The 19,052-nt window shown below is 42.4% G+C and overlaps 1 protein-coding gene and 45 non-coding genes across 46 annotated transcripts; 45 read left to right on the top strand and 1 right to left on the bottom strand.

The window, feature by feature from the left end:
• The first annotated feature begins 232 nt into the window (after positions 1–232).
• On the top strand, positions 233–314 carry TRNAS-AGA (transfer RNA serine (anticodon AGA)). Its single transcript has one exon. It is a non-coding gene; the product is annotated as a tRNA-Ser (tRNA).
• Positions 315–404: 90 nt separating this feature from the next.
• On the top strand, positions 405–486 carry TRNAS-UGA (transfer RNA serine (anticodon UGA)). Its single transcript has one exon. It is a non-coding gene; the product is annotated as a tRNA-Ser (tRNA).
• Positions 487–575: 89 nt separating this feature from the next.
• Positions 576–657, top strand: TRNAS-AGA (transfer RNA serine (anticodon AGA)). Its single transcript has one exon. It is a non-coding gene; the product is annotated as a tRNA-Ser (tRNA).
• Positions 658–918: 261 nt separating this feature from the next.
• On the top strand, positions 919–1,000 carry TRNAS-AGA (transfer RNA serine (anticodon AGA)). Its single transcript has one exon. It is a non-coding gene; the product is annotated as a tRNA-Ser (tRNA).
• Positions 1,001–1,089: 89 nt separating this feature from the next.
• On the top strand, positions 1,090–1,171 carry TRNAS-AGA (transfer RNA serine (anticodon AGA)). The gene has a single exon. It is a non-coding gene; the product is annotated as a tRNA-Ser (tRNA).
• A 776-nt stretch (positions 1,172–1,947) lies between these two features.
• TRNAS-AGA (transfer RNA serine (anticodon AGA)) lies at positions 1,948–2,029 on the top strand. The gene has a single exon. It is a non-coding gene; the product is annotated as a tRNA-Ser (tRNA).
• An 89-nt stretch (positions 2,030–2,118) lies between these two features.
• Positions 2,119–2,200, top strand: TRNAS-AGA (transfer RNA serine (anticodon AGA)). Its single transcript has one exon. It is a non-coding gene; the product is annotated as a tRNA-Ser (tRNA).
• Positions 2,201–2,462: 262 nt separating this feature from the next.
• Positions 2,463–2,544, top strand: TRNAF-AAA (transfer RNA phenylalanine (anticodon AAA)). Its single transcript has one exon. It is a non-coding gene; the product is annotated as a tRNA-Phe (tRNA).
• Positions 2,545–2,806: 262 nt separating this feature from the next.
• Positions 2,807–2,888, top strand: TRNAS-AGA (transfer RNA serine (anticodon AGA)). Its single transcript has one exon. It is a non-coding gene; the product is annotated as a tRNA-Ser (tRNA).
• Positions 2,889–3,321: 433 nt separating this feature from the next.
• TRNAS-AGA (transfer RNA serine (anticodon AGA)) lies at positions 3,322–3,403 on the top strand. The gene has a single exon. It is a non-coding gene; the product is annotated as a tRNA-Ser (tRNA).
• Positions 3,404–3,493: 90 nt separating this feature from the next.
• On the top strand, positions 3,494–3,575 carry TRNAS-AGA (transfer RNA serine (anticodon AGA)). The gene has a single exon. It is a non-coding gene; the product is annotated as a tRNA-Ser (tRNA).
• Positions 3,576–3,665: 90 nt separating this feature from the next.
• On the top strand, positions 3,666–3,747 carry TRNAS-AGA (transfer RNA serine (anticodon AGA)). The gene has a single exon. It is a non-coding gene; the product is annotated as a tRNA-Ser (tRNA).
• A 262-nt stretch (positions 3,748–4,009) lies between these two features.
• TRNAS-AGA (transfer RNA serine (anticodon AGA)) lies at positions 4,010–4,091 on the top strand. Its single transcript has one exon. It is a non-coding gene; the product is annotated as a tRNA-Ser (tRNA).
• A 90-nt stretch (positions 4,092–4,181) lies between these two features.
• TRNAS-UGA (transfer RNA serine (anticodon UGA)) lies at positions 4,182–4,263 on the top strand. Its single transcript has one exon. It is a non-coding gene; the product is annotated as a tRNA-Ser (tRNA).
• A 90-nt stretch (positions 4,264–4,353) lies between these two features.
• On the top strand, positions 4,354–4,435 carry TRNAS-AGA (transfer RNA serine (anticodon AGA)). Its single transcript has one exon. It is a non-coding gene; the product is annotated as a tRNA-Ser (tRNA).
• A 262-nt stretch (positions 4,436–4,697) lies between these two features.
• On the top strand, positions 4,698–4,779 carry TRNAS-UGA (transfer RNA serine (anticodon UGA)). Its single transcript has one exon. It is a non-coding gene; the product is annotated as a tRNA-Ser (tRNA).
• Positions 4,780–5,212: 433 nt separating this feature from the next.
• TRNAS-AGA (transfer RNA serine (anticodon AGA)) lies at positions 5,213–5,294 on the top strand. Its single transcript has one exon. It is a non-coding gene; the product is annotated as a tRNA-Ser (tRNA).
• A 90-nt stretch (positions 5,295–5,384) lies between these two features.
• Positions 5,385–5,466, top strand: TRNAS-AGA (transfer RNA serine (anticodon AGA)). The gene has a single exon. It is a non-coding gene; the product is annotated as a tRNA-Ser (tRNA).
• Positions 5,467–5,556: 90 nt separating this feature from the next.
• TRNAS-AGA (transfer RNA serine (anticodon AGA)) lies at positions 5,557–5,638 on the top strand. Its single transcript has one exon. It is a non-coding gene; the product is annotated as a tRNA-Ser (tRNA).
• Positions 5,639–5,728: 90 nt separating this feature from the next.
• Positions 5,729–5,810, top strand: TRNAS-UGA (transfer RNA serine (anticodon UGA)). Its single transcript has one exon. It is a non-coding gene; the product is annotated as a tRNA-Ser (tRNA).
• Positions 5,811–5,900: 90 nt separating this feature from the next.
• Positions 5,901–5,982, top strand: TRNAS-UGA (transfer RNA serine (anticodon UGA)). The gene has a single exon. It is a non-coding gene; the product is annotated as a tRNA-Ser (tRNA).
• A 90-nt stretch (positions 5,983–6,072) lies between these two features.
• TRNAS-AGA (transfer RNA serine (anticodon AGA)) lies at positions 6,073–6,154 on the top strand. The gene has a single exon. It is a non-coding gene; the product is annotated as a tRNA-Ser (tRNA).
• Positions 6,155–6,244: 90 nt separating this feature from the next.
• On the top strand, positions 6,245–6,326 carry TRNAS-AGA (transfer RNA serine (anticodon AGA)). Its single transcript has one exon. It is a non-coding gene; the product is annotated as a tRNA-Ser (tRNA).
• Positions 6,327–6,416: 90 nt separating this feature from the next.
• On the top strand, positions 6,417–6,498 carry TRNAS-UGA (transfer RNA serine (anticodon UGA)). The gene has a single exon. It is a non-coding gene; the product is annotated as a tRNA-Ser (tRNA).
• A 90-nt stretch (positions 6,499–6,588) lies between these two features.
• TRNAS-UGA (transfer RNA serine (anticodon UGA)) lies at positions 6,589–6,670 on the top strand. The gene has a single exon. It is a non-coding gene; the product is annotated as a tRNA-Ser (tRNA).
• Positions 6,671–6,760: 90 nt separating this feature from the next.
• On the top strand, positions 6,761–6,842 carry TRNAS-AGA (transfer RNA serine (anticodon AGA)). Its single transcript has one exon. It is a non-coding gene; the product is annotated as a tRNA-Ser (tRNA).
• A 90-nt stretch (positions 6,843–6,932) lies between these two features.
• Positions 6,933–7,014, top strand: TRNAS-UGA (transfer RNA serine (anticodon UGA)). The gene has a single exon. It is a non-coding gene; the product is annotated as a tRNA-Ser (tRNA).
• A 90-nt stretch (positions 7,015–7,104) lies between these two features.
• On the top strand, positions 7,105–7,186 carry TRNAS-UGA (transfer RNA serine (anticodon UGA)). Its single transcript has one exon. It is a non-coding gene; the product is annotated as a tRNA-Ser (tRNA).
• Positions 7,187–7,276: 90 nt separating this feature from the next.
• On the top strand, positions 7,277–7,358 carry TRNAS-AGA (transfer RNA serine (anticodon AGA)). The gene has a single exon. It is a non-coding gene; the product is annotated as a tRNA-Ser (tRNA).
• A 90-nt stretch (positions 7,359–7,448) lies between these two features.
• TRNAS-UGA (transfer RNA serine (anticodon UGA)) lies at positions 7,449–7,530 on the top strand. Its single transcript has one exon. It is a non-coding gene; the product is annotated as a tRNA-Ser (tRNA).
• Positions 7,531–7,620: 90 nt separating this feature from the next.
• Positions 7,621–7,702, top strand: TRNAS-UGA (transfer RNA serine (anticodon UGA)). Its single transcript has one exon. It is a non-coding gene; the product is annotated as a tRNA-Ser (tRNA).
• A 90-nt stretch (positions 7,703–7,792) lies between these two features.
• On the top strand, positions 7,793–7,874 carry TRNAS-AGA (transfer RNA serine (anticodon AGA)). Its single transcript has one exon. It is a non-coding gene; the product is annotated as a tRNA-Ser (tRNA).
• A 262-nt stretch (positions 7,875–8,136) lies between these two features.
• On the top strand, positions 8,137–8,218 carry TRNAS-UGA (transfer RNA serine (anticodon UGA)). The gene has a single exon. It is a non-coding gene; the product is annotated as a tRNA-Ser (tRNA).
• Positions 8,219–8,480: 262 nt separating this feature from the next.
• On the top strand, positions 8,481–8,562 carry TRNAS-AGA (transfer RNA serine (anticodon AGA)). The gene has a single exon. It is a non-coding gene; the product is annotated as a tRNA-Ser (tRNA).
• A 90-nt stretch (positions 8,563–8,652) lies between these two features.
• On the top strand, positions 8,653–8,734 carry TRNAS-AGA (transfer RNA serine (anticodon AGA)). The gene has a single exon. It is a non-coding gene; the product is annotated as a tRNA-Ser (tRNA).
• A 90-nt stretch (positions 8,735–8,824) lies between these two features.
• Positions 8,825–8,906, top strand: TRNAS-AGA (transfer RNA serine (anticodon AGA)). The gene has a single exon. It is a non-coding gene; the product is annotated as a tRNA-Ser (tRNA).
• Positions 8,907–8,996: 90 nt separating this feature from the next.
• On the top strand, positions 8,997–9,078 carry TRNAS-AGA (transfer RNA serine (anticodon AGA)). The gene has a single exon. It is a non-coding gene; the product is annotated as a tRNA-Ser (tRNA).
• Positions 9,079–9,168: 90 nt separating this feature from the next.
• On the top strand, positions 9,169–9,250 carry TRNAS-UGA (transfer RNA serine (anticodon UGA)). Its single transcript has one exon. It is a non-coding gene; the product is annotated as a tRNA-Ser (tRNA).
• A 90-nt stretch (positions 9,251–9,340) lies between these two features.
• TRNAS-UGA (transfer RNA serine (anticodon UGA)) lies at positions 9,341–9,422 on the top strand. Its single transcript has one exon. It is a non-coding gene; the product is annotated as a tRNA-Ser (tRNA).
• Positions 9,423–9,512: 90 nt separating this feature from the next.
• TRNAS-AGA (transfer RNA serine (anticodon AGA)) lies at positions 9,513–9,594 on the top strand. The gene has a single exon. It is a non-coding gene; the product is annotated as a tRNA-Ser (tRNA).
• Positions 9,595–9,684: 90 nt separating this feature from the next.
• TRNAS-UGA (transfer RNA serine (anticodon UGA)) lies at positions 9,685–9,766 on the top strand. The gene has a single exon. It is a non-coding gene; the product is annotated as a tRNA-Ser (tRNA).
• A 90-nt stretch (positions 9,767–9,856) lies between these two features.
• TRNAS-UGA (transfer RNA serine (anticodon UGA)) lies at positions 9,857–9,938 on the top strand. The gene has a single exon. It is a non-coding gene; the product is annotated as a tRNA-Ser (tRNA).
• A 90-nt stretch (positions 9,939–10,028) lies between these two features.
• Positions 10,029–10,110, top strand: TRNAS-AGA (transfer RNA serine (anticodon AGA)). The gene has a single exon. It is a non-coding gene; the product is annotated as a tRNA-Ser (tRNA).
• Positions 10,111–10,200: 90 nt separating this feature from the next.
• On the top strand, positions 10,201–10,282 carry TRNAS-UGA (transfer RNA serine (anticodon UGA)). Its single transcript has one exon. It is a non-coding gene; the product is annotated as a tRNA-Ser (tRNA).
• Positions 10,283–10,372: 90 nt separating this feature from the next.
• TRNAS-UGA (transfer RNA serine (anticodon UGA)) lies at positions 10,373–10,454 on the top strand. Its single transcript has one exon. It is a non-coding gene; the product is annotated as a tRNA-Ser (tRNA).
• Positions 10,455–14,869: 4,415 nt separating this feature from the next.
• On the bottom strand, positions 14,870–18,965 carry LOC149922737 (uncharacterized). Its single transcript, XM_090163782.1, has 13 exons — positions 18,872–18,965; positions 18,630–18,702; positions 18,478–18,564; positions 18,284–18,409; positions 18,040–18,210; positions 17,731–17,960; positions 17,382–17,652; positions 16,426–17,318; positions 16,285–16,370; positions 15,812–16,229; positions 15,299–15,443; positions 15,109–15,238; positions 14,870–15,047 (listed from the first exon to the last, which is right to left on the bottom strand). Exons 1-13 carry the CDS (start codon positions 18,919–18,921, stop codon positions 14,944–14,946), a joined length of 2,784 nt encoding a protein of 927 aa, XP_090019908.1. The 5' UTR covers positions 18,922–18,965; the 3' UTR covers positions 14,870–14,943.
• Positions 18,966–19,052: the final 87 nt, after the last annotated feature.

Raw genomic sequence — 19,052 nt, 5'->3', positions numbered from 1 at the left:
ATGGAAATCGGTCCTTCAGATATCGCTCTTTTTATTTTCCACATATCTCGGTAAATACGGGCAGTCGTGGTCGAGCGGTTAAGGCAATAGTCTTGACATCTGTTGGGATCCTCCCGCGCAGGTTCGAATCCTGCTGATTGCGTTTAAAACATTTTTATTTATCGCACCGGCTATGGAAATCGGTCCTTCAGATATCGATCTTTTTATTTTCCACATATTTCGGTAGCTACGGGCAGTCGTGGCTGAGCGGTTAAGGCGACAGACTAGAAATCTGTTGGGATCTTCCCGCGCAGGTTCGAATCCTGCTGACTGCGTTTAAATCGTTTTTATTCATCTCTTCGGCTATGGAAATCGGTCCTTCAGAAATCGATCTTTTTATTTTCCACATATCTCGGTAAACAGAGGCAGTCGTGGTCGAGCGGTTAAGGCGACAGTCTTGAAATCTGTTGGGATCTTCCTTCGCAGGTTCGAATCCTGCCGACTGCGGTTAAAACGTTTTTAGTCCTCTCTTGGCTATGGAATTCGGTCCTGCAGATATCGATATTTCTATTTTCCACATATTTCGGTAAACAGAGGCAGTCGTGGCCGAGTGGTTAAGGCGACAGAATAGAAATCTGTTGGGATCTTCCCGCGCAGGTTCGAATTCTGCCGACTGCGGTTAAACCGTTTTTATTCATCTCTTCGGTTATGGAAATCGGTCCTTCAGATATCGATCTTTTTATTTTCCACATATCTCGGTAAACACGGGCAGTCGTGGCCGAGTGGTTAAGGCGACCGACTAGAAATCTGTTGGGATCTTCCCGCGCAAGTTCGAATCCTGCCTACTGCGGTTAAATCGATTTATTCATCTCTTCGGCTATGGAAATCGGTCCTTCAGACATCGATCTTTTTATTTTCCACATATTTCGGTAAACACGGGCAGTCGTGGCCGAGCGGTTAAGGCGACAGACTAGAAATCTGTTGGGATCTTCCCGCGTAGGTTCGACTCCTGCCGACTGCGGTTAAAATGTTTTTAGTCCTCTCTTGGCTATGGAATTCGGTCCTGCAGATATCGATCTTTTTATTTTCCACATATCTCGGTAAACACGGGCAGTCGTGGCCGAGTGGTTAAGGCGACAGACTAGAAATCTGTTGGGATCTTCCCGCGCAGGTTCGAATTCTGCCGACTGCGGTTAAACCGTTTTTATTCATCTCTTCGGTTATGGAAATCGGTCCTTCAGATATCGATCTTTTTATTTTCCACATATCTCGGCAAACACGGGCAGTCGTGGCCGAGTGGTTAAGGCGACAGACTAGAAATCTGATAAGATCTTCCCGCGCAGGTTCGAGTCCTGCCGACTGCGGTTAAACCGTTTTTATTCATCTCTTCGGCTATGGAAATTGGTCCTTCAGATATCGATCTTTTTATTTTCCAGATATCTCGGTAAACACGGGCAGTCGTGGTCGAGCGGTTAAGGCGACAGACTTGAAATCGGTTGGGATCTTCCTTCGCAGGTTCGAATCCTGCCGACTGCGGTTAAAACGTTTTTAGTCCTCTCTTGGCTATGGAATTCGGTCCTGCAGATATCGATATTTCTATTTTCCACATATTTCGGTAAACAGAGGCAGTCGTGGCCGAGTGGTTAAGGCGACAGACTAGAATCTGTTGGGATCTTCCCGCGCTGGTTCGGATTCTGCCGACTGCGGTTAAACCGTTTTTATTCATCTCTTCGGTTATGGAAATCGGTCCTTCAGATATCGATCTTTTTATTTTCCACATATTTCGGTAAACACGGGCAGTCGTGGCCGAGCGGTTAAGGCGACAGACTAGAAATCTGTTGGGATCTACCCGTGCAGGTTCGAATCCTGCTGACTTCGGTTGAAACGATTTTAGTCATCTCTTCGGCTATGGAAATTGGTCCTTCAGATATCGATCTTTTTATTTTCCACATATCTCGGTAAACACGGGCAGTCGTGGCCGTGTGGTTAAGGCGACAGACTAGAAATCTGTTGGGATCTTCCCGCGTAGGTTCGACTCCTGCCGACTGCGGTTAAAATGTTTTTAGTCCTCTCTTGGCTATGGAATTCGGTCCTGCAGATATCGATCTTTTTATTTTCCACATATCTCGGTAAACACGGGCAGTCGTGGCCGAGTGGTTAAGGCGACAGACTAGAAATCTGTTGGGATCTTCCCGCGCAGGTTCGAATTCTGCCGACTGCGGTTAAACCGTTTTTATTCATCTCTTCGGTTATGGAAATCGATCCTTCAGATATCGATCTTTTTATTTTGCACATATCTCGGTAAACACGGGCAGTCGTGGCCGAGTGGTTAAGGCGACAGACTAGAAATCTGATAAGATCTTCCCGCGCAGGTTCGAATCCTGCCGACTGCGGTTAAACCATTTTTATTCATCTCTTCGGTTATGGAAATCGGTTTTTCAGATATCGATCTTTTTATTTTCCACATATCTCGGCAAACATGGGCAGTCGTGGCCGAGTTGTTAAGGCGACCGACTAAAAATCAGTTGGGATCTTCCCGCGCAGGTTCGAATCCTGCCTACTGCGGTTAAACCGTTTTTATTCATCTCTTCGGCTATGGAAATCGGTCCTTCAGATATCGCTCTTTTTATTTTCCACATATCTCGGTAAATACGGGCAGTCGTGGTCGAGCGGTTAAGGCAATAGTCTTGACATCTGTTGGGATCCTCCCGCGCAGGTTCGAATCCTGCTGATTGCGTTTAAAACATTTTTATTTATCGCACCGGCTATGGAAATCGGTCCTTCAGATATCGATCTTTTTATTTTCCACATATTTCGGTAGCTACGGGCAGTCGTGGCTGAGCGGTTAAGGCGACAGACTAGAAATCTGTTGGGATCTTCCCGCGCAGGTTCGAATCCTGCTGACTGCGTTTAAATCGTTTTTATTCATCTCTTCGGCTATGGAATTCGGTCCTGCAGATATCGATATTTCTATTTTCCACATATTTCGATAAACAGAGGCAGTCGTGGCCGAGTGGTTAAGGCGACAGAATAGAAATCTGTTATGATCTTCCCGCGCAGGTTCGAATTCTGCCGACTGCGGTTAAACCGTTTTTATTCATCTCTTCGGTTATGGAAATCGGTCCTTCAGATATCGATCTTTTTATTTTCCACATATCTCGGTAAACACGGGCAGTCGTGGCCGAGTGGTTAAGGCGACCGACTAGAAATCTGTTGGGATCTTCCCGCGCAAGTTCGAATCCTGCCTACTGCGGTTAAATCGATTTATTCATCTCTTCGGTTATGGAAATCGGTCCTTCAGATATCGATCTTTTTATTTTCCACATATTTCGGTAGCCACGGGCAGTCGTGGCCGAGCGGTTAAGGCGACAGACTAGAAATCTGTTGGGATCTACCCGCGCAGGTTCGAATCCTGCTGACTGCGGTTGAAACGATTTTAGTCATCTCTTAGGCTATGGAAATCGGTCCTTCAGATATCGATCTTTTTATTTTCCACATATTTCGGTAAACAGAGGCAGTCGTGGCCGAGTGGTTAAGGTGACAGACTAGAAATCTGTTGGGGTCTTCCCGCGCAGGTTCGAATCCTGCCGACTGAGGATAAACCGTTTTTATTCATCTCTTCGGCTATGGAAATCGGTCCTTCAGAAATCGATCTTTTTATTTTCCACATATTTCGGTAAACAGAGGCAGTCGTGGCCGAGTGGTTAAGGTGACAGACTAGAAATCTGTTGGGGTCTTCCCGCGCAGGTTCGAATCCTGCCGACTGCGGATAAACCGTTTTTATTCATCTCTTCGGCTATGGAAATCGGTCCTTCAGAAATCGATCTTTTTATTTTCCACATATTTCGGTAAACACGGGCAGACGTGGCCGAGCGGTTAAGGCGACAGACTAGAAATCTGTTGGGATCTTCCCGCACAGGTTCGAATCCTGCCGACTGCGGTTAAAATATTTTTATTTATCGCACCGGCTATGGAAATCGGTCCTTCAGATATCGATCTTTTTATTTTCCACATATTTCGGTAAACAGGGGCAGTCGTGGCCGCGTGGTTAAGGCGACAGACTAGAAATCTGTTGGGATCTTCCCGCGCAGGTTCGAATCCTGCCGACTGCGGTTAATGCGTTTTTATTCATCTCTTCGGTTATGGAAATCGGTCCTTCAGATTTCGATCTTTTTATTTTCCACATATTTCGGTAAACAGGGGCAGTCGTGGCCGAGTGGTTAAGGCGACAGACTTGAAATCTGTTGGGATCTTCCCGCGCAGGTTCGAATCCTGCCGACTGCGGTTAAAACATTTTTATTTATCGCACCGGCTATGGAAATCGGTCCTTCAGATATCGATCTTTTTATTTTCCACATATTTCGGTTAACAGGGGCAGTCGTGGCCGAGTGGTTAAGGCGACAGACTAGAAATCTGTTGGGATCTTCCCGCGCAGGTTCGAATCCTGCCGACTGCGGTTAAAACATTTTTATTTATCGCACCGGCTATGGAAATCGGTCCTTCAGATATCGATCTTTTTATTTTCCACATATTTCGGTAAACAGAGGCAGTCGTGGCCGAGTGGTTAAGGCGACCGACTAGAAATGTGTTGGGATCTTCCCGCGCAGTTTCGAATCCGGCCGACTGCGGTTAAACCGTTTTTATTCATCTATTCGGCTATGAAAATCGGTCCTTCAGAAATCGATCTTTTTATTTTCCACATATTTCGGTAAACACGGGCAGTCGTGGCTGAGGGGTTAAGGCGACAGACTTGAAATCTGTTGAGATCTTCCCGCGCAGGTTCGAATCCTGCCGACTGCGGTTAAAATATTTTTATTTATCGCACCGGCTATGGAAATCGGTCCTTCAGATATCGATCTTTTTATTTTCCACATATTTCGGTAACAACGGGCAGTCGTGCCTGAGGGGTTGAGGCGACAGACTTGAAATCTGTTGGGATCTTCCTTCGCAGGTGCGAATCCTGCCGACTGCGGTTAAAACGTTTTTAGTCCTCTCTTGGCTATGGAATTCGGTCCTGCAGATATCCATATTTCTATTTTCCACATATTTCTGTAAACAGGGGCAGTCGTGGCCGTGTGGTTAAGGCGACAGACTAGAAATCTGTTGGGATCTTCCCGCGCAGGTTCTAATCCTGCCGACTGCGGTTAAAGCGTTTTTATTCATCTCTTCGGTTATGGAAATCGGTCCTTCAGATATCGATCTTTTTATTTTCCACATATTTCGGTAGCCATGGGCAGTCGTGGCCGAGCGGTTAAGGCGACAGACTAGAAATCTGTTGGGATCTACCCGCGCAGGTTCGAATCCTGCTGACTGCGGTTGAAACGATTTTAGTCATCTCTTAGGCTATGGAAATCGGTCCTTCAGATATCGATCTTTTTATTTTCCACATATTTCGGTAAACAGAGGCAGTCGTGGCCGAGTGGTTAAGGTGACAGACTAGAAATCTGTTGGGGTCTTCCCGCGCAGGTTCGAATCCTGCCGACTGAGGATAAACCGTTTTTATTCATCTCTTCGGCTATGGAAATCGGTCCTTCAGAAATCGATCTTTTTATTTTCCACATATTTCGGTAAACAGAGGCAGTCGTGGCCGAGTGGTTAAGGTGACAGACTAGAAATCTGTTGGGGTCTTCCCGCGCAGGTTCGAATCCTGCCGACTGCGGATAAACCGATTTTATTCATCTCTTCGGCTATGGAAATCGGTCCTTCAGAAATCGATCTTTTTATTTTCCACATATTTCGGTAAACACGGGCAGTCGTGGCCGAGCGGTTAAGGCGACAGACTTGAAATCTGTTGGGATCTTCCCGCGCAGGTTCGAATCCTGCCGACTGCGGTTAAAACATTTTTATTTATCGCACCGGCTATGGAAATCGGTCCTTCAGATATCGATCTTTTTATTTTCCACATATTTCGGTTAACAGGGGCAGTCGTGGCCGAGTGGTTAAGGCGACAGACTTGAAATCTGTTGGGATCTACCCGCGCAGGTTCGAATCCTGCTGACTGCGGTTGAAACGATTTTAGTCATCTCTTAGGCTATGGAAATCGGTCCTTCAGATATCGATCTTTTTATTTTCCACATATTTCGGTAAACAGAGGCAGTCGTGGCCGAGTGGTTAAGGTGACAGACTAGAAATCTGTTGGGGTCTTCCCGCGCAGGTTCGAATCCTGCCGACTGAGGATAAACCGTTTTTATTCATCTCTTCGGCTATGGAAATCGGTCCTTCAGAAATCGATCTTTTTATTTTCCACATATTTCGGTAAACAGAGGCAGTCGTGGCCGAGTGGTTAAGGTGACAGACTAGAAATCTGTTGGAATCTTCCCGCGCAGGTTCGAATCCTGCCGACTGCGGTTGAAACGATTTTAGTCATCTCTTCGGCTATGGAAATCGGTCCTTCAGATTTCGATCTTTTTATTTTCCACATATTTCGGTAAACAGGGGCAGTCGTGGCCGAGTGGTTAAGGCGACAGACTTGAAATCTGTTGGGATCTTCCCGCGCAGGTTCGAATCCTGCCGACTGCGGTTAAAACATTTTTATTTATCGCACCGGCTATGGAAATCGGTCCTTCAGATATCGATCTTTTTATTTTCCACATATTTCGGTTAACAGGGGCAGTCGTGGCCGAGTGGTTAAGGCGACAGACTTGAAATCTGTTGGGATCTTCCCGCGCAGGTTCGAATCCTGCCGACTGCGGTTAAAACATTTTTATTTATCGCACCGGCTATGGAAATCGGTCCTTCAGATATCGATCTTTTTATTTTCCACATATTTCGGTAAACAGGGGCAGTCGTGGCCGAGTGGTTAAGGCGACAGACTAGAAATCTGTTGGAATCTTCCCGCGCAGGTTCGAATCCTGCCGACTGCGGTTAATGCGTTTTTATTCATCTCTTCGGTTATGGAAATCGGTCCTTCAGATTTCGATCTTTTTATTTTCCACATATTTCGGTAAACAGGGGCAGTCGTGGCCGAGTGGTTAAGGCGACAGACTTGAAATCTGTTGGGATCTTCCCGCGCAGGTTCGAATCCTGCCGACTGCGGTTAAAACATTTTTATTTATCGCACCGGCTATGGAAATCGGTCCTTCAGATATCGATCTTTTTATTTTCCACATATTTCGGTTAACAGGGGCAGTCGTGGCCGAGTGGTTAAGGCGACAGACTTGAAATCTGTTGGGATCTTCCCGCGCAGGTTCGAATCCTGCCGACTGCGGTTAAAACATTTTTATTTATCGCACCGGCTATGGAAATCGGTCCTTCAGATATCGATCTTTTTATTTTCCACATATTTCGGTAAACAGGGGCAGTCGTGGCCGAGTGGTTAAGGCGACAGACTAGAAATCTGTTGGGATCTTCCCGCGCAGGTTCGAATCCTGCCGACTGCGGTTAATGCGTTTTTATTCATCTCTTCGGTTATGGAAATCGGTCCTTCAGATTTCGATCTTTTTATTTTCCACATATTTCGGTAAACAGGGGCAGTCGTGGCCGAGTGGTTAAGGCGACAGACTTGAAATCTGTTGGGATCTTCCCGCGCAGGTTCGAATCCTGCCGACTGCGGTAAAAACATTTTTATTTATCGCACCGGCTATGGAAATCGGTCCTTCAGATATCGATCTTTTTATTTTCCACATATTTCGGTTAACAGGGGCAGTTGTGGCCGAGTGGTTAAGGCGACAGACTTGAAATCTGTTGGGATCTTCCCGCGCAGGTTCGAATCCTGCCGACTGCGGTTAAAACATTTTTATTTATCGCACCGGCTATGGAAATCGGTCCTTCAGATATCGATCTTTTTATTTTCCACATATTTCGGTAAACAGGGGCAGTCGTGGCCGAGTGGTTAAGGCGACAGACTAGAAATCTGTTGGGATCTTCCCGCGCAGGTTCGAATCCTGCCGACTGCGGTTAATGCGTTTTTATTCATCTCTTCGGTTATGGAAATCGGTCCTTCAGATATCGATCTTTTTATTTTCCACATATTTCGGTAAACAAAGGCAGTCGTGGCCGAGTGGTTAAGGCGACCGACTAGAAATCTGTTGGGATCTTCCCGCGCAGTTTCGAATCCTGCCGACTGCGGTTAAACCGTTTTTATTCATCTATTCGGCTATGAAAATCGGTCCTTCAGATATCGATATTTTTATTTTACACATATTTCGGTAAACACGGGCAGTCGTGGCTGAGGGGTTAAGGCGACAGACTTGACATCTGTTGGGATCTTCCCGCGCAGGTTCGAATCCTGCCGACTGCGGTTAAAATATTTTTATTTATCGCACCGGCTATGGAAATCGGTCCTTCAGATATCGATCTTTTTATTTTCCACATATTTCGGTAACAACGGGCAGTCGTGCCTGAGGGGTTGAGGCGACAGACTTGACATCTGTTGGGCTCTTCCCGCGCAGGTTCGAATCCTGCCGACTGCGGTTAAAACATTTTTATTTATCGCACCGGCTATGGAAATCGGTCCTTCAGATATCGATCTTTTTATTTTCCACATATTTCGGTAAACAGGGGCAGTCGTGGCCGAGTGGTTAAGGTGACAGACTAGAAATCTGTTGGGGTCTTCCCGCGCAGGTTCGAATCCTGCCGACTGAGGATAAACCGTTTTTATTCATCTCTTCGGCTATGGAAATCGGTCCTTCAGAAATCGATCTTTTTATTTTCCACATATTTCGGTAAACAGAGGCAGTCGTGGCCGAGTGGTTAAGGTGACAGACTAGAAATCTGTTGGGGTCTTCCCGCGCAGGTTCGAATCCTGCCGACTGCGGATAAACCGATTTTATTCATCTCTTCGGCTATGGAAATCGGTCCTTCAGTAATCGATCTTTTTATTTTCCACATATTTCGGTAAACACGGGCAGTCGTGGCCGAGCGGTTAAGGCGACAGACTAGAAATCTGTTGGGATCTTCCCGCGCAGGTTTGAATCCTGCCGACTGCGGTTAAAATATTTTTATTTATCGCACCGGCTATGGAAATCGGTCCTTCAGATATCGATCTTTTTATTTTCCACATATTTCGGTAAACAGGGGCAGTCGTGGCCGAGTGGTTAAGGCGACAGACTAGAAATCTGTTGGAATCTTCCCGCGCAGGTACGAATCCTGCCGACTGCGGTTAATGCGTTTTTATTCATCTCTTCGGTTATGGAAATCGGTCCTTCAGATTTCGATCTTTTTATTTTCCACATATTTCGGTAAACAGGGGCAGTCGTGGCCGAGTGGTTAAGGCGACAGACTTGAAATCTGTTGGGATCTTCCCGCGCAGGTTCGAATCCTGCCGACTGCGGTTAAAACATTTTTATTTATCGCACCGGCTATGGAAATCGGTCCTTCAGATATCGATCTTTTTATTTTCCACATATTTCGGTTAACAGGGGCAGTCGTGGCCGAGTGGTTAAGGCGACAGACTTGAAATCTGTTGGGATCTTCCCGCGCAGGTTCGAATCCTGCCGACTGCGGTTAAAACATTTTTATTTATCGCACCGGCTATGGAAATCGGTCCTTCAGATATCGATCTTTTTATTTTCCACATATTTCGGTAAACAGGGGCAGTCGTGGCCGAGTGGTTAAGGCGACAGACTAGAAATCTGTTGGGATCTTCCCGCGCAGGTTCGATTCCTGCCGACTGCGGTTAATGCGTTTTTATTCATCTCTTCGGTTATGGAAATCGGTCCTTCAGATTTCGATCTTTTTATTTTCCACATATTTCGGTAAACAGGGGCAGTCGTGGCCGAGTGGTTAAGGCGACAGACTTGAAATCTGTTGGGATCTTCCCGCGCAGGTTCGAATCCTGCCGACTGCGGTTAAAACATTTTTATTTATCGCACCGGCTATGGAAATCGGTCCTTCAGATATCGATCTTTTTATTTTCCACATATTTCGGTTAACAGGGGCAGTCGTGGCCGAGTGGTTAAGGCGACAGACTTGAAATCTGTTGGGATCTTCCCGCGCAGGTTCGAATCCTGCCGACTGCGGTTAAAACATTTTTATTTATCGCACCGGCTATGGAAATCGGTCCTTCAGATATCGATCTTTTTATTTTCCACATATTTCGGTAAACAGGGGCAGTCGTGGCCGAGTGGTTAAGGCGACAGACTAGAAATCTGTTGGGATCTTCCCGCGCAGGTTCGAATCCTGCCGACTGCGGTTAATGCGTTTTTATTCATCTCTTCGGTTATGGAAATCGGTCCTTCAGATTTCGATCTTTTTATTTTCCACATATTTCGGTAAACAGGGGCAGTCGTGGCCGAGTGGTTAAGGCGACAGACTTGACATCTGTTGGGATCTTCCCGCGCAGGTTCGAATCCTGCCGACTGCGGTAAAAACATTTTTATTTATCGCACCGGCTATGGAAATCGGTCCTTCAGATATCGATCTTTTTATTTTCCACATATTTCGGTTAACAGGGGCAGTCGTGGCCGAGTGGTTAAGGCGACAGACTTGAAATCTGTTGGGATCTTCCCGCGCAGGTTCGAATCCTGCCGACTGCGGTTAAAACATTTTTATTTATCGCTTCGGCTATGGAAATCGGTGGAATGCAGCCAAAGCTACAGATTTAATTTTAATCTTATCAAATCCTTATAATCATTGGAGTGAGCTGCCCCTCGGACTTAGCCAACATCGATGTTCGCGAAAATCACTTGCAGACTTAAAATGAAAAGTGTAGGTATTCCGACAAACAAATTTCCAATTAAAGGAGTCTGATTAAAACACCTTAATATTCGTTCCAGCATGGATGGCGAAATTCCAAGAAAACCCGTCTCTTCAAAGCTTATTATAACCATTTTCAACTACTTTATACCAGTAAGATTTCAAAAAATGTACTTACTGTCTTATAATTATTCAATTTTTGGAAGTTTGAAAAATTCGGCCTGAATTTAGCACGTGGTAGCAAATATGACCAATCCTATTCTCGAAACTAGCGCGTGAAACAGGTCAAATTCAAACGCCGGTGTGGCCCTTTAAAATGATACCAGGTTACTTGTCAGTTCTACTTAAGTCCAAACGCAAAAGTTATAATTTAAAGCATTAATGTATTCATTACTGTCATGAATATCGAACTGCATTAGGTAGTCTGGTCTCAGTGGCGGGGATCGGAGAGGCTTTGTTATCATAACGTTGGTCACACACCGCCGCTCAAAAATTGTTTTGATGAAACCATGCCTCTATGATGAAACCTTAGTGTAGAGAAGATGAAGCCATACTATTCTACTGCTATGGCCCGTAATTTATTTCGTAAATTTTTAAAGCGAGTCTTTTCAATTGAACGAAAATAAAATAAGAACTTTATCGTCACCGAAATAAATGTTTCAGTTAAATTTAATTCCTTAAAATAGTTTGAAAATGCCTTGAACATTTTGCTCGGCACTTTATTAAAACACTTTTTAAGAAAAACATCGTATTTCTTTAAGTTTCCAAAAGAGAAAGTACGGTGGGATATTAAATAATTTTCACCTTAGTGTACTAGTCAGACAATGTAGGGGATCACCTTCTTTTTTTAGAAAGGTATTTTAAGGAGTCATGTTTTACACCAACAACATTTTCATTTCGAACCAAGGGGAGGTCTGAAGGGTTACATAATAACTCGAAAAGAGTATTGCCCGAGACAGAAGCCGGCTGCACACGTACGCTCGAAAACGTTTTACCTCGTTTCGATCTCGCAGCGGTTCGTAGCGTTTCGAAAACCCTCTGTTCACACGATTTCCAGTGCGTTTTGATGAAAATTGGGCATGCGTAAAATAGTCAAGACAATTAGGAATTCGTCGGCACACGCGTTAGAGTTACGATTAAAAAAATTATATTTAAAAAGGCACGCACCCAGAAGACTTATTTGTTGTATTTTTAACACCAATATGGCAATAGACAAACAATTAAGACTATCGCTTCTAAAAAATTAATAAAAAGTTTATCGCGCGCAAAAAAAATCGCGTTTGTCGTTTTCCTTAAAAAGCTCATAGATCCCAACAAGTCGGCCCAGGCCGTAATATTAGTTCCACATCAGTGTATTAGAGTGGACAAATATATACACCCTTAGTAGACACAGGTAGGCAAACTAATACAAAAGCTAATGAGGCTACGTGATTTATTATCTTTTTATAAATAAATTGCCACCCTAAGTTAAAGAGTGGATGCCGCCCACCATCAGCTGACCCGGGTGGGCAAACTAATAAAAAATCTGTTGGGCCCATGTGATTTCCTATTGTTTGAACCGCCCACCCTCATGAAATCAACTTTTTTTTCCGGTAACTCTCCCTTTAAGGGGGTTGGTCGGAGGGGGCGGAAATTAACGGCACTGCGTACGCGTTAAAGAGTTCTATCGAATGAGACCAACTGTTTTTTTTTCGGTCACTCTCCCTTTAATAAGAAAGTGCCACACTTATTTATTACTTCTGACCATACACGGTTTCGATAAGAAAGTGCCACACTTATTTATTACTTCTGACCATACACGGTTTCGATAAGAAAGTGCCACACTTATTTATTACTTCTGACCATACACGGTTTCCATAAGAAAGTGCCACACTTATTTATTACTTCTGACCATACACGGTTTCGATAAGAAAGTGCCACACTTATTTATTTCTTCTGACCATACACGGTCTCGATAAGAAAGTGCCACACTTATTTATTACTTCTGACCATACACGGTTTCCATAAGAAAGTGCCACACTTATTTATTACTTCTGACCATACACGGTTTCGATAAGAAAGTGACACACTTATTTATTACTTCTGACCATACACGGTTCCGATAAGAAAGTGCCACATTTATTACTTCTGACCAAACACGGTTTCGATAAGAAAGTGCCACACTTATTATTATTATATAATATTATATGCTCTCTGCTGCAATGTCTAACGGATCTATCTCTCCTGCCTTTACGGGCGCTATTAGTTAACAATCTACTTGTACCGCTATAGAAAGTGCCACACTTATTTATTACTTCTGACCATACACGGTTTCGATAAGAAAGTGCCACACTTCTTACTTTTGACCAAACACGGTTTCGATAAGAAAGTGCCACACTTATTATCCCCAGTCCGACCCGCAGACCGCACCGTCAGCGGGGCCTCGCGATTCAGGGGCGAGGGAGAAAATTGACGGGCGAAAAAGCCTATGTGATACGAAAAGAGAACGGAATATGGTTGTCCGCAAATCCCCAGTCCGACCCGCAGACCGCACCGTCAGCGGGGCCTCGCGATTCAGGGGCGAGGGAGAAAATTGACGGGCGAAAAAGCCTATGTGATACGAAAAGAGAACGGAATATGGTTGTCCGCAAATCCCCAGTCCGACCCGCAGACCGCCCCATCAGCGGGGCTTCGCGATTCAGGGGCGAGGGAGAAAATTGACGGGCCAAAAAGCCTATGTGATACGAAAAGAGAACGGAATATGGTTGTCCGCAAATCCCCAGTCCGACCCGCAGACCGCACCGTCAGCGGGGCCTCGCGATTCAGGGGCGAGGGAGAAAATTGACGGGCGAAAAAGCCTATGTGATACGAAAAGAGAACGGAATATGGTTGTCCGCAAATCCCCAGTCCGACCCGCAGACTGCACCGTCAGCGCTCTCCTGCCTTTACGGGCACTACTAGTTAACAATCGACTTGACCCGCTTTTGAGTAAACGCAAAATTTCGTCCCGCCCCCAATGGAAGAAAAAAACTGTTCAAAGGTAAAATTTCAAGCGAATGCTTATTGAAGACGGCGTGGCTAGGTTGGTAGGCCGTGGGGTTTTTTAGAGATTGCGCGGCTGTCTGTGTTCGAGCCCCGGCCAGGCCAGCAAAATAAATTAATAAATTGTTTTTCGCAGCTCCACCTACCGTGTCGTCGCTTTTCCACAACAAACACACAAACAACAACACTTACCGTCCATAGCAATAGTCCCACTTCGATATATATATCTCGATGTGGAACTAAAAACCGAGGCGATCACGTCACGGATCGCTGCCAAACTGGTCGGCGAAGCGATCTGAAAGGTTAGGACGCGCAACGGTAACTGTTCACACGACGTGATCCAAACGTTGCGCGAACGCTCGCAACGTTTCGGAGGGTACGTGTGAACGAGGCTATAGCGATGTCGTCGGCATAAATAGAAAACCCCAAGTCAACTCCAGTGCCAATGATATAATTGACGTACACTGTAAAGAGAAGGTGCAGAAGCACAGCCGGGTACCATTAAGACTCCGCCCTAGGCAAGAGCACTCGAAATACATGAGCGCCGTAATTTTTGTTGGTCCTTGGCGCTGTGGCTCAAATCGGTGCCCGAAATAACGATTAGGTTTCAAAAACGCTGCGATGGCGAGCGTCGACGAGAAAAAATTCCAAAGCTAGTTGAAATGTAGTAAACGCAAGCTTCTGCCGATGCGTGTCGATGGAGCCGTAGAAAATCTCCATAGACGAACCACTCAAACCTGGATTTTGAGTTTTCAAGCACCTTTGGAAACCTAGCTTTAGGCATAACTGATTTCTTTTCCATCGTCTCCAAGCTAATACACGCTACGACTTTTTTTTTAACATAAGTGGCGCCATCCTCAGCTTCTGTTTAACCAGGTTGCAGAAATGTAGGCATTCCTGAGTCATGATTTTAGGGTCAGGTTAACTTTTCATATGGCGCATGCTTTAGAACCCTTTGAAAACCCATGGAAAAAACAAAAATGCGCGTTGTTTGGCGGTTTTTTCAAAATTCGCGACCAGTGCCTTTGGTAAAATCAGCATAAAACGCTACAAGTACTCGAAAACATAAGCCTCGGCCTAAAATGAGTACTCGAAATTTACTTGAGTTTTTCGATTTTGGTTTTTGAGTTTCAATTGAGTACTCGCACATGCCAACCGAAATATTAAATATGGAACTCCCTCTAAAGTCTAAATGAAAACGGAAATTAATATTACAAAATTTAATGCTTTTGTCTTTATTTTCCAAAATAAATATATAAATATAAAAATATAATTCTTTTATATTTTTAGGCAATTTTATCCATTAAATCATTTCCTTAACATTTTCAATAATTCAACACTAACATCAATCGGCTGTACCTTTTCTATCGATATGCAAAACAATCGAAATCGACCTTTATGCAAATGTTCAACTGAGAATGAAAACCATATTAGTAAACGTTTAAAGAAAGATTATTAATTTAAGCTTCTAACCTTCACTGGAAGATGAATAAGCTCGACAGTGAGTGATAACTTGACGTCTAATATCATTCCTACTGCAAAGATAACGAAAAAGCAATAATCGGGAGTTTGTTTCCGTGTCAACCTTCTTTCTAACATTCCACTGAAAGAAGTAAAGCAATAATTAATGATATCCTAAACCCATGTCATAATTAACACTTACCCAATTATATTGTAGTCCACCAGGTTCAGTAGAAGCAATGGTCAAAAGATCTTGAAACTGTCGTTCAGAAATATTCAATAAATGCTTAACATTGACACCCGAACAGTGTGCAGTGACTTGCAAACTTCCATCATCCAAAATAAACCTTTTATAAAAGAAAAAAATGTAATAGAAATTTGTGTATAAATACTAGTAGCAGTGTGCGAGTCCTAATTTTGAAGATTGGGATCCTTCGGGTTTCGAGTCCTAATCTTAAATTTATAGCTAAGCCATTTAAATAAAGAAAATCAGTATAATTTTATTTAACTAATTACTAAATAATAAGTTTAACAAAATTAAAATTTATACTAATATCCCTAAACTCCATCCAGTTAAGAGTAATTTTTAGGTCTTGGAAAAGAACTCGAGTACTCGTTCAATTCCTAAAAATACACGTTTTGAGAGGGGACTCTGACTCACACTCAAGTACTCAAAATGTTTTAGTACTCGCACACCTCTAATAATGAGGCATACTTGGCTTTCGCTGGTGGAACTTGACTGATATTTGGCACTCCACAGTTAAATATTTCAACAGTCAACACGCGAATGATAGTGCTTAGGGATCTGAATGGCTGATTGTCATTGATGTGTATGAAATATTTCAAGGGGGAAGGGCTTGTTACAGGTTCGGGCTTGGAATTCTTCCAAAAGCTATCAACAGTTGAGCTGCTAGACTCAACTAGTTCAAGTCCAAACCTATTGGCAGATTTTAAATAATATGTTCCGTGCTGTGATTTTAGAACTCTAGCCGAGGTAAATCGGATTAACTTTCCAGGTATTAGTCCGTATAATGCCCAGTCGGGATGACTTTGTGTTATATATAGGGTTAAAGTTGTGGATGGATTTTCCTTATCAGCCAACACTAAACTAATTTGCAGTGGTGGACCTAAATCTAATTAGTTTGCAAATTAGATAAATAGTGTGGAACTACACGTTGAAATACTTACCATTTCTGGCTTCCTTGTTCTTCACAATCCATTTTTCTTTTAAAAATCCTTCAATGTCAATTGGATCACGAGGATGAAACATCTCACTAATAAAATCAAATTATTTTCAAATATTACAGCATAAATTTCAGTAACACTTACCCTTGAGTGGAAACTTCCTCAACAGAGTGGTACTTCATTGTTGAACAGAAGCATGCGCCCTCACTTAGTTTAAACTTTGACTCTGGATTAGATTTATATGGTGAATGCATTGGACATATCTTCCTGTCCCTCTCAAAAGGCTCTATGATAGTGTCCTTCGGTAGAGTAAGAGGGTTGCTGTTAATGAACCTCCTTATCATCAAATTAGTGTCCTCTTCCACAGTCATGGAAACTTTTAAATTGAATGGAATCTTCAACATGATGGCTTTACCAGTTTCAAATAACGGGTAAAGGTTCAATAATTCATGGCCAACCACCAACTGTTTCTTCCTCCTGTCCGAAGGATTTGGCAATGAACTAGCAACTTGCACATCATCATCAAAGCTTTCATCAAAATTAGGAACATGCTGGGTTTTGGAATCAGTGTCTTTGAAGTCCATCTCAACAACAACATTGCTGGCAGTGATGGCTTCAACATAAAACTGATTCCTCCATTCTTCATCACCCAAAATGGGCAGTGACTTTTTCCTAGGAACTATAACTTGGCAAAGCCTTAAAGATATTTCATCTTGATTATCTTGCAGTTTAGTTGCAGTTTTTCTTTGGACATATTTCTCACTGAGTACAAATATGCTGCAGTCTTTCACCAGAAGGTAAGTATGAGAATTAGTGTCGCTAACTGCACTTTTCTCCGTCAAAAGTTCAAAGGAAGAAATAGCTACCAAGCGATTTATGTTAAATTTCTGGTAATTATGGGAAATGGGACAAAGCGTTGCGTTTGAATCTTGAGCTCCATCATCAAGGGATCTGATAATGGTAACCGAGATTGCGCTCGTTTGATCGTGCAAGTACAAAGATCCATCATCAGTGCATGTCAGACAGCCAACTAGAACCTAAACAATAACTTTTTAAGCAGCACTTAAAACGATACATTTAATTACCAATGTTACACCTACTTTTTTGTTTTTCATAGATATTAAGAGTGAAGCGCATTTCCAAGTTTTATAGGAAGTAAAAACTGCTTTTTTAGCTTCAGATAACAAAGAATCCATCGTTGGAAAATCCAAATCTTTAGGCAAGCATATATTTCTCATAACTAAGCATACATGTGGGCAGCCCACAAATTCATTCAATGATGAGTGTGTAAACTCAGTGGTTAAATAGGATTTCTCAATTAAATGACTACAATTAAGTAAAACTGCCAACAAGCCATTGGTAACTGATAAACTGTAAAGTTAATAATGGTTAATTAAAAGCATAAGAACCTAATTACTTTGCAAATATCCACAAAAGAAAACATTTTACCTATTTTGATATTTCTCGCAAGTAATAAGTTGCTTATAAGTAAGGAAAGATGGACACAATTTGCTATTTAACACCATCAAAATTTTCTTAAAGGTAGATAAGGATTTATATCCTATTCCCAAGCAACAAACTAAATTTGACAGCAAGTTTGAAACCATATTATCTTCATTAGCTTTTTCAGTATTCATTAGCTTAATATTAGATAAACCGCAACATAATAGGGAAGTCTCCTGGAAATGATTATATAAATGCATGGTTAAGTCAACTCAATTTATTTTTCCCTCTAACCCTACTTTGCAGTCAACCAACCTTAGAGGAAGAAGCAATGGGCAACAAATGACACCGTTCAACACTAACAACATCTCCTTCATTCAAAGAAGGAATATAAGCAGCAGATTTCAAATAAAGGGTACAGAGTATCAAGTTATTATCCAATTCATAAGTACAAAAATCCGAGTCAATAACTTTGCTTATTGAGCCCTTCAAGTTATTAATTAATATTAATATTAATTAAAATATAGAAATATATTGTACATATACAAACATTTCTTACTTTGTAAGTTATTAAACTTTCATCTTCTACGATATAGTTTTCATTACAGTTATAACTGGTTTTAGAGTCAATTTTTTTTAGATTAGAATCTTTTGTCGTCAACAGCATGGAAATTTCTGATTTACCCTTTTTTAAATCGATACATAAATTAAAACTGGTAATATTTAAAGCATGGCAAATAATATTCAATATACCATTTTCACACTGCATTTTTTTAGTTTGTTTAACTCATAAAAATCACCATTCATTATTTCATCTGCCCAATAAAAATGTCCTTCATCCTATATTGTTAATTTATTCATATTTTATCCAAGTTGACTTCCATACCACTGCAATAATGACTTACTTTAACTACAACATCGACGCATCCTTCTTCTGTCATAAATTTAATAATGAAAGAATTCCCAGGGCATTTTAGTCTATGAAACAGAAATACATCCAAACTTGGATTAATAATAGGGCAGATTCAAAATTATTAAAAAAAAAATAGGCAAGCCAAGGCCAAACTTTTAAAATCTTATCTTTTTTAAAAAAAATAATAATATTAATATATAATAATTGTCGGGTGTAAGTATTTTTTAACTTTACCTAATTACGTGGCTAAAAGCAATTATATATCCTCGAATACTCATCGTCATTGATCAAAAGTTACTGAGTGAATATTATATTACTGTTTATTACATCAAATTATTTCATCCGCAACTGGAATGTCTCCGAAAAATGTGCAAATACCATTTTGATTTTGATGAAAATTTGTAGGCGCGTCGAA

This window comes from Leiobunum rupestre, chromosome 11 (genome assembly GCF_980474605.1).
Source record: "Leiobunum rupestre chromosome 11, qqLeiRupe1.1.hap1, whole genome shotgun sequence".
NCBI lineage: Eukaryota > Metazoa > Arthropoda > Arachnida > Opiliones > Sclerosomatidae > Leiobunum > Leiobunum rupestre.
This window is presented reverse-complemented; position numbering and strand designations above follow the sequence as displayed.